Here is a 10,763-nt window from a genome sequence, read left to right on the forward strand (position 1 = left end):
ATTTGAACTGTTCATTTTTTAGGACTCGTTGAGTAAAATATTCATACAAAAAAATTAAGATAATAAGATATTTATATGTTTAAGTCATATTTATTTTTTAAAAAAATAAACAACAAATATAATTTCTAAAATAACTCTTTATTTTTTATAATACAAATTTAATTTAAATACATAATTATTAATATCTGATTATTTTAATTTTTTACACAATTATTTTGGAATCCTAAAAATAAATAATTTATATCACATAAATTAATTTTAAAATAGATATACCAAATCCAAGCAGTCTCCCAATCCTAATAAATAAATAAAAAATAAAAATCGTGGACTTGCCAAACCCAAACACCTCTCAATCCTATTATTATAAATAAATAAAAACATTCGGAATCATAGCAGATTTCACTGCGCGGGGTTTTCCTTCCCTCTTCCTCTTTCTCTTTCTCCCTTAACGCGAAACGTAGGAAATCGATTCATCTTCAAGTTCAAGCGATAGGTTAGGGTTTTTTTCGATCTGAATACCTTTTTTGTTGGAGCTTCATTTTGATTTGCCCTCTATTTATATGTATATTGTGTACCAAAAAATTGCATTATCAACTCGATGTTTTGTTTATGTAATAATTGAAGGTTGGTGTTTTGTGGTTGTTAATTTTTGAATGTAAAGGGTTTTGTAGGTATGGATTTGGAGCCATTGATGACTGAAATTCGGAGGCATGTTGAAGTTGAGTGCAAGGATAAGTTGGAGACGGCTCATGGTGTTGAAATTCACCCGGAAGCTCTGTTTCTAGCTTGTGTGATTGCCCTAAGATATTCCAATGGTTTGTTGTTTTTATTGGTCCTTATTGATTGCTTTTAAATTCTCTGAAACTAAAACCTCTTGTTGTTGTTTTTGTTGTTGAATAATGGTTGATAATGTATTTGTATTTATTATTGTTTTACAGTTTTATTGGCTAATGATAATGAAGAAGGGGGTTCTAATAATCATGAGGTGCTTCTCCGAGAGAAGGCGGCAGAGCTGGTAGAGAAAGCCTGTGTGAGATTGAGGCATGACCTCGACACTGATGCAGAGGAGGATGCATTGGGTATGGATGAATACTACTTGTGTCGTGCGCTTGTTGAATTGGAAGAAATCAATAAGGAGAAGGTCCACGGGAAAAAGTTTTGGGTTCCTCGTGTGAGTACTGAACCGATTAGTTAAATTGTGATATTAGTCTATTTTGGTCCTAATAATGCATTGTAAGTTTTTTCATTAAAAAGACTAGCACTATGTTTGGATTGAGTGATTTGGAGAGAGCAGAAAAGAATAAAAATGGAGAGATATGTATTTCGCTTACTTGTTTAGATAACTTAAGTGGTGTTAAGGCCAAGTTTGGCATACCCAAAATAATCCATCTTTTTATCTTTTTTCCATTACATCACCTCTCTACTTTTCTGCACATCTTTTCGTAAAAAGACAAAAAGTACACTTATTTAGGTCATCCCAAACAACTCCTAAATGGGGAGAAACCCATTTCTCTTATAATTTTTATTTTCAATCTTTCTAAAAGTGGAGAGATTGGAGAGAAAAGAAACTAACAAATTTTTATATTTTCATGATACTAATTTTGTCCCTATAAAAATAAAATAAATAAAATGATTGACACCCATGTCTTCAAGTGCTTTTCATATCCACCACAACGTTTTTGGTAATATAACATAAAACAGTTTCTTTTCTTTTCTCTTATGAAATCTAACCAAACAAGAAGGAGAGAAATCACAACCATTTCTTTTTTTTTCTTTTCTCTTATAGTTTAAGTAATCATTTCTTTTCTTTTCTCTCTTAGGTTCCTAAACATAGTGTAGACCATGAATATGGCTAATGTGTATTATAGTTGTAATTGTTTTTATCTAACTGCTTCAGGTACAAAAGGAATATGAAGATTTGATGGATAAGTGGGATAGGTTTACGAGAAAGTCAAAGCCAATAATGATGTCGAGGACACGGTCTACAAGGAGAGCTGAAGAGCTATACATGTTAGAACAACTGCGCCATGGGCTAGTTTCTTCATTACAGGAAGCTGAACCCAATAACAAGACTAAAATGAAACCCATCTTTGGGGTTGCTCAATCTCTTAGTTCTCTTATTTCTGAGCTTCTACTATCAACTCATGAAAATCTCAAGGAAAACCTGACTGTTACTCCACGTTTAGTGGCAGAGGTGCGAACTAGTGTGCTTAGAGCTATGAGTTGTTCTTTGGGCAGTTAATTTTGTTGTCTGATGATAATTTTCTTCTATTTTTGATGACTGGTGGTGCAGGTAGCAGGCCCCTTGACTGGGGTTCCAGCTTCATGGCTCCTTCGATGTTCAGAGCCTCCTTTGCAGGGCCTGGAATCAAGATTAGCTGAGAGGCTAATTGGACAAGATCATGTTAGATTTCTGATTAGCAATGCCTTGTTGAGGCAAAGATCTGGGCCTCGACCTGTTGGCTCGTTTCTCTTCCTATATGGCTCTGGAATGGGAAGGACAGAGCACGCAAAAGCTCTTGCAAAACAAATTTTTGATAATAGTGACTTGCTCACAGAATTTGACATGTCAGAGTACATGGATTCTGATTCCGTCTCACGACTGATTGGTGTTCCCTCCAGGTTTATCATTTTTAGGCTGTTCTCTTTGAGTTATTTTTACTGAATTTTTATCTTAGTTGCTAATTGTCTATTGTTCTATGTTGGTTTTTGATCCAATAGTTACAAAGAATGTGGCGTGGAAGGAATGCTTACAGAAGCTGTGAGGAGGAGGCCATACAGCGTCATCTTGTTTGACAATGTTGATATGGCTCATCCTGCTGTTGTTGATGTTCTGATCGAAATTTTAAGTCATGGTAGAGTATTAGTTGACCAAGGAAACTCTGTTGATTTCACCAAAACATTGATTGTCTTGACATCGAATGCTATAGATGGTAACTTCCGATTGTGGGGCTGCGACTGTATATGGAGGTCTCAAGATTGCCCTGTGAAAGACAACTTGTATAGTGATCGATGGGAACAGAAACATCGATGCATCTATCCTTCTCTTTTGAGAGAGGTGAGTTTAGTAGAAAGAAAGAGATTTATGCTTTCAGTAAAGCTACAGACCCAGAACTTGTTATCGGAAATTCACCTATAAAAATAATGTGGCCCAGATTCGAAAATAATGCGATCACACATTGCTTTTTCCTCACTCTGTAGTAGTTTTCTTTTGCTTTTTGGTTTCCAGGAACACATCTAGGATGTCATTTTAAATTGTGTATATGTTGTTTAACCAAATTATTCTGATACTCTCTGCGTCTCACATTATACAGGCAAGAAGATATTTCAAACCTGAGTTGTTTGAGAAACTGGATGATGTGATTGTCTTTAAATGCCTCTCCCCTGAACAGTCTATGACTATTGGTAGGCTCCAGCTGAGGGACATAGCCAGCTCCATCACAGAAAAAAAACTTATCCTGTACCCATCTGAAGCTGCATTGCGTTGTATGGTAATGAAGGGGGCATTAGGACTGCATGTAAGTTTCTATACTCCTTTAATGACAATGCAATACATTCTCCCTTAGGTGGGTTACATTTGTTCTCACACTCTACTACTCTAAGTACTAGGTTTGGGTTCTGTGGGCCACACTAAACTTTGATTCTGAGGTATTAAACTATAGTAATGGTGGTACCATATGTGGTAGTATATATATAGTTTGTTTGATGTATTCATTCATAGCTGCTTGGTAGGGTAGCAGAATGGATGAATTTGCTTTCCCTTGATGCCTTAGGAAAGAGAACGGAAAGGAAGCACAAATGTGATGCCACCTTATTTATGTGAACTGCAAATTTATATTTTTTTTGGTACACGTTAATCTTTTGTGTGATTACTTAGATTAGGGGCCTTGATCATCAGTGCTGATTGAATGTCTGCTCAAGCTGCTCATCTACAACCCAAAGTTTAATCTAAAGCTAAGAACATCAGCATCATTCATGTTTTAATTAATCTGTGGTATTATTCGTTAAAATAAACTTTACCAACTTTATTAAAAAATCATATATAAAAGTGAACTGAAATATATTGATATTAACATTTTGACAAAAAAAACTTGCAAGACATAAAATATTACAACGGTTCTCGACGAGATTGCATATTTTGGACTTCAAAGTCTCAATTATAAAAAAATAAAATAAAATAAAAAAAGAAAAGAAAAGAAGAAGAACTATCTAAATATGTCATAGAAAAAATACAATTAAAAGAGTAATTATAAACTCAAGTGAACAATCTTCAAAATATATATATCATTATGTCAATGGTTAACTAGCAAATTAGTTTGTATAATTTGAAAGTGTTTCTTATCAAGTTTAAACAAATTGTAATTTCTAGAAAGAAAAAGTATTTGACAGCAAAGTATCATCTCCATTTTTTTTTTCCTAACACATCCGACAAAGTTTAAATATCATCTATGACCATGAAATCACTAACAGGCATCATCTATCCATGGAATCACATACACATAGAGATACAACACATTGACCCCACAAATCTTCTCTTTTTTGGCTTTTTACTTAAAGATAGTGTTTGGTTCACTGAAATTGAATAGAATGGAATGGTCTTTTTATCAATATTGGGATTCTCATTGTACGGACACAGATTTCTCCACACGTGAGCAATACATGATCGAAACCTTCTTTTGAGCCTCTACAAAATAGTAGTGGTGAACTAACTGGCGAGTATGTGTCGGAAAAGCCCCTCCAATGCCTAAGTTAGAACTAGGATCAATAACATGGAAGGAAGGCACAAAGCAAAGTGAAAAAAGGTTGAATCCTTTTCCACATCATTATTGACTTCTTTTATAATCGTTTTTTACATCCATTTGGGTCGAAATAGGACTCTATGTCCATCTTAGACTCTTATTCCTTCAGATAATGCCTATCCAAAAGACCCAGCATTGTATACACCTCCACTACTAGCTAATCAGATAACTAGACCGAGCTGGATAAACCAACCTAGCAAATATGCTCGCGCTGGTTTTGCCTAGCCGGTCCAAACCGTTAAGTGGGCAAGATACTTTTGGTGAATGCTTGTCCAGTTGAAGTCCATTACTACCATATGCCTTGCCCTGCCCAGTCACTTATGTGAACCGCAACCCACCGGGCATTCCTTTAGCATCTTGGCCCAATAACTAAACGCAGAAGTTGGGCCTAGGTGCACACACATCCATGGCCAAATTCTAGTCCGGCTGCCCAAATGTGTTAGGTCATAATGGGTCCCCTTGGTTTAGCAACACATGAGCCCAGTGGTCCATTTGGCCCAAACTGCTCAGTCATATCTGCCCTGACACTCATGTTTGGTTGAATAAATAAATAGATTACAAATGGAATTTTCATTCATTATTATAAGAAAATGATCATTCCATAGGGAAGCACAAAGAATGACCATTTCATTCCATTTGATCTCATTTTAGTAAACTAAATAGAACTTAAAAGTAACATATCCACCGTTTTAACTTTCGGTGTTATTATTACTTATATATTTTTTACCATTAACGTTTTGTTTTTGGCGATGGACTATCTTTGTGGGTGGACAAATGAGTTGGATATTCAAAATTGGGCTAATGGGTATGCAGACTTGATGAGTTGGGTATTCAATATTAGACTAAATTAAAAATATTTGTGTTACTATTAATTATATTAAAAACATTTGAATACCCAAACCATATGGTGGAGCCGCCTCTGTATTATTGTATAAATCAGTATGCAGTCTCTTTTCTAAGATGTTTGATGTGATAGACATAAAACAACTGTTTCCATTTTTTGTGTTCAGGGTGGAGAGGTCTTGAGGATTTTGCTCGAGGAGAATGTGGTCCCTTTGTTGTTTGATATGCTTACAAAGAATGAAATAGATGATATGTCTGCGGTTTACATAGATGCCCTGGTGGGAACAAAGGAACTGTCTTATAGATTGGAGAAGCGTGGTTCTTACGTGGAAGACCTGTTCTTGAAGCACTTCAAAGAATCTTTTAGGGAATTGAGAATCATGTACCGCAAAGAGAAGGAACGAATCAATATGATCTACACTTTGAGACGAAACTTTTTTCAGTTGATGAATCTCCTGAATGCAAATGCCGTGGCAGATTTCGGCTGTGTTGCTGAAGTAGTCCAAAAGTTGCTTAGTACAGTGGATGATCTCATAAGGAATACAGTCGATGTCAATTTGACACCCAGTCAGAATAAACTGGTACTCATTATCCTGCTCTTTCGCATTTGCTTTTGTAGGATAAATAACACAATTTGCTTAACAAAATGCCATTGTGCCCAAAAAAATACTTAGAAAAATGTCTAGAAATTGAATATGTAGTGTAATTTGAACTTTGTGGTGTGTCACACCCTTTTCCACACATTGCAATTTTGAAGCATTTCTTTGAGTATTTTTTGAGTACTTCGGTGCAGGGGCGGAACTATCTTCTGTAAGGAGGGTGGCATGGCACCCCCACTTTTCCAGTAACCCTCTTGTGTGTATTGTATATAATTGATGAAGATTCAATTTTCCTGTTTTACAGTGGGCTATGAGGCTTACCCTTTTTCTCTTACTCAATAAAATCCATATCAGTGAATAGGATAAAAAGGATAAAAAGTGGACCTTATCTACCACCAAATAGAAGCAAATGGATTCCATGAAATAAAAAAATAGGATAAAAAGCTTATCAGCAACTCTTTCATTAGTTTTGTTTTCTAGCTACTGTTTGATTAGACTTTCTCTAATCATATATGATAAAAAGCTTATTATTGCCAAAAAAAAATAACATGAAGCTCAATTTTCAGCTCTGTAATGACTGACTAAATTTTGTGTTATATTTCAGCGTTCTTAAATTTATGTCAAATTTGATACCAGATTTAGTTATAACTAAAATTTGACCACCCTCTTTAGTTTTACTTCTCTCGTAATTGGAGATGCTCTAAGTTCATATGTTTTTCACTACTCAATGACTCCACTTCTTTGTATAGAACAACATCAAGACTTGAATTTTTTTTATTTCTTTTTTCCCCTGGCAATCAAGAGGCTTTGATCAACAAATGCAAAGAGGAAAAAAAAATAAAAATGGGAGGCTTTGATCAACTACTCACTTGCGACGTGACCCAATTGAGTTGAAATTACAAAGGAACAATTACTTTTGTCTTCTTTTTTCCCCAATTTTGTTGAGACTGAATAGAAATTGTTTTACTTTTCGTACATTTTTTTTTTTTTTTTTTTGCATCCTTATATATTCTCATGCTAGGACTTAGAAACACCAGCAAAGAAAACTTAAAATAATATGATTATATCAATAGATGAAAGTTTGTCTTCCAAGCTCACCCCCCATTACAAAATCCTGGTTCTGCCCCTGCTTAGGTAGCATTGCTCTTGAATGGATTCACTGGTATTTTGCTTTGGTTCTTATTTACCAATGTCTTCTTGTAGGCACCTTTAAACTATTCCAATGAGGAGACACAACCTACGGACACTGAAAGGTCTACCAAGAGGGCTAAGAATCAAGTGCAGGGTCTTTGCATGGTATTGTGCAACAGAGTGGTGGGTCAAAATCAGGAAGCAATTGATGTCGTAGCAGAGGCAATGTTGAAATCAATTCTTGCACCACATGATCTGCCACATCGACCCACTATGTCACTCCTATTTTTGGGTCTTACAAGGGTTGGTCAGGCTGATTTTGTAAGAAGTGTAGCTGAGAATTTTATATGTGATGATGGGACGGACCTACTTATTCAAATTGACTTGTCTAAATACAGAGACCCAGACTCGCTTTTCCAGTTGATCCATGGGCCTCTAGAGCTTCCATTGTATGGTCTCTTTACACTTCCATTTGGTTGTTTTTAAATTTTTGGCTGCTAATCATAGGTTGCTTGTTATATTACCATCAATAAGTCCAGGGATACAGAACCAGCCACAGAAAAACAGTTGGCACAATCTAAGAGGAACAGTCTCTTTAATGGAAGGCCTCACCACCTAATGTGTATGGCCAATATTATTTTATGTGGTTGGTTATGTGTCCTTCGACTTCTGTATTACTGTTTGTTAGCTTGAATGACTTATTCGTTTGTGATATTCTGATGTAGTAGCCATAGCCAACATGGTGTTCCACTCCTAGAAATTGTCCAGATGAGGCCACACAGCATTCTTCTATTTTCACAAGTTGAGATGGCACACATTTCTGTCTTCAGTGCTTTACTTTCTGTCCTTGATCAAGGTACATTGAGTAATGTTGATGGACATACGGTAGATTTCAGACACACTGTGGTTATTTTTGCCTCGAATGTGGGTAACAGAAGGCTTCTTGCGCATCTTGTTGGACATGCTTCTCAAGATGGTGCTTCTCATGAAGTTATACAGCAGGTAAATAAATAGAAATAATAGTAGTAGTGTTTTTGGATGTGGCTAAACAGAGATATTATGTTGCTGGCTAATTCTATGGTACCCTCAAAAGATGTGTACCGCATGCCCGGTTACGATCTAAAGTGTTCATGTTTCCAAAACAAATGGCACAATACAATTGTCTCATAACAAAAACCACTTTGGCTCATAACCAAAACACCACTTTACCTTATAATTTAACAAGAAGCACAGACACAGACACTGGTACAAATATGACACAACCATATTCAAAAAATTAGGATACGGACACCGCAGTATATGGAAATAATAAATATTTTTTTATATGCTTTTATTTGCTATATATGTAATATAAATTTAGGGTACAAAGATATGTGAGGCATGGTTTTTTTTTCTCCACTTTTCCGTCTTTATTTTCACATATTTTACTTTGAACCCAAAAAACTTTCTAAAATTATAAAATAAAATAAATATATAAACTCAACAGTGTTTGGAGACATGTCCAGACACAGATGTGTGTCTATGAAGTGTCCCAACATGTCTAGCAATATGATAATAATTTTAAAAACTGGCATGGTACATGGATACGCATGTCCACGTCGACACAGCACCTATTTTGGAATGCCCTAGCTCCCTGGACCAAACTCCACTTTACCTCACAAGTGACAAAATTGTCTCCTAACCAAACATGATTTTGGGTTATAATAACCAACACCATTTGGGGGCATACATCGCTTTGGGTCATAACCAAAACACCACTTTAGTTTATAACCGCCACCATAACTTCAATTCATAACAAACACCACTTTGATTTATAACCAAAGACCATTTTTGGTTATAAATGGGCACATGGTACACACCTTTTTGGAGGTGTGTATTATTGCCTTTCCCTGTTTTTGTTGTGGATCTTTTTTCACCCAATGTTTTAAATGTTGTGGCACTAATTTTGTTCTGCCTTATTTGTAGGAGAAAATAGGCTTTAGGTATGAGTTGCTGAACCGGGTTGATGAGATTGTACTTTTTAATCCTTTTGCTCGTGAGCAACTGAGGAAAGTTGCTAGGTTGTCGATGAGGGATGGTTCTCCTTTGAAAGAGGGGCCACCTCTTGCACTATCCACAGCATTTTTGGATTTGTTCAATGCAGCTAGTGATCCAGTAAGTATCCACTTGAGCCCCAACTCTTTGTTTTGTTTTTTTCTCCCTGCTTGTTTGGTTGTGTTTTCATTTTCTATTTTCATTTTTTGGAAAACATGTCTGGAGAATTGTTTCAGAAAAATGTTTTCAGGATAATGTTTTGAAAACAACCCACTTTTAAGAAACATCAACAGGTGGTTTTTGAATTTTCAAATATTGTTTCACATGAATGAAAATGATATGACGATGGTTGTTTCAAGCTTTGCATTGTTATTGTTCCCAAGAACACAAAATACAAAAAAATGAAGAAATGGAAACAAAACCAAATAAATATGTCTGTGTGGTTCTGTTTTTGTTTCTGGAAAACTTGAAGATTTGTTTGGCAAATTATTTCTGAAAATAGCTTTGGGGAAAATTTCTGAAAGGAAACACCTGTAAATTGTTTTCAAAATTTTAATTTTTGCACAAAAATGAAGGCAAATATGCAAAACAATGTCTGCTGTGAACTTTTCATTGTTTTATTTTTATTATTATTATTATTATTATTATTTATTTATGAAAACACAAAAAACGAAAACAAAACCACGCATACTTAGCTAGCAATTTCTCATGTAATGTATTATCTTCTATAGATTTATGAACAATTTCCATCGGCCATGGAAGATACAGCCTCTTTTCTTGCAAAGGGATTCGTCAATAATAGCAGCAGCAGCAGCAGTGCAGAGTGCTCGCTCAAGTTGTAGAAATTACCATCACTGACAATACATGTGGTAGCCAAAAACAACTTCTTATGTACATATAATGGTGGTGTTGATGCACAGAAATTATAAGGTGCCTAATAGTAATTTTGTAGGGTAGTACGTAGGCTAGTTCTAACACATTGCAACTGAAATATTTAAAAGCAATATATAACTCAGTATGGCAGTGTCTAACTTAAATACATGCTTCTATTCTGTGCTTTTTGATATTTTAGATCCATTGACCAAAAATTTTGGAATTGCCGTGATGTCTGGTTATTATGCAGACCTTTTAAACTTTGCCACTCTGTTATTTTTGTGCGCTGGAACTACCTTTTGCTGTTTTTTTTTTTTTTTTTTTTTTTTGGTGTGTGTGTGTGTGTCAAAGATAGAATGTTATTATGTTAGTAAAATTAGGTTATAACTTAAAGAGGCCGTCGCCGGTCTATCGATTTGAATTTCAAACCTTCTGCTCGCCACATCCTAAGGTGCGGCAGCCACAAGAACCTCGGCCTTTGCTG

The 10,763-nt window shown here is 35.5% G+C and overlaps 1 protein-coding gene across 8 annotated transcripts; it reads left to right on the forward strand.

The window, feature by feature from the left end:
- The first annotated feature begins 358 nt into the window (after positions 1-358).
- On the forward strand, positions 359-10,443 carry LOC114263576 (chaperone protein ClpB1). Of its 8 annotated transcripts, none has more exons than XR_014339785.1 (13): positions 366-493; positions 672-815; positions 939-1,171; positions 1,898-2,194; positions 2,294-2,622; positions 2,722-3,058; positions 3,315-3,518; positions 5,810-6,223; positions 7,445-7,821; positions 7,907-7,994; positions 8,101-8,374; positions 9,338-9,526; positions 10,138-10,443. XR_014339785.1 is itself a non-coding variant. In XM_028204134.2 (12 exons), the coding sequence occupies exons 2-12, from the start codon at positions 674-676 to the stop codon at positions 10,246-10,248; spliced, it is 2,910 nt and encodes a 969-aa protein (XP_028059935.2). In that variant the 5' UTR covers positions 359-493; positions 662-673; the 3' UTR covers positions 10,249-10,443. The 8 variants fall into 8 exon arrangements, 5 of the variants coding, with proteins under 5 accessions (XP_028059935.2, XP_082743015.1, XP_028059934.2 ...); XR_014339783.1 differs by having other exon boundaries at positions 7,912-7,994; positions 8,098-8,374; XR_014339784.1 differs by having other exon boundaries at positions 7,912-7,994.
- Positions 10,444-10,763: the final 320 nt, after the last annotated feature.

Source organism: Camellia sinensis, chromosome 9 (genome assembly GCF_055761805.1).
Source record: "Camellia sinensis isolate YWXY chromosome 9, ASM5576180v1, whole genome shotgun sequence".
NCBI lineage: Eukaryota > Viridiplantae > Streptophyta > Magnoliopsida > Ericales > Theaceae > Camellia > Camellia sinensis.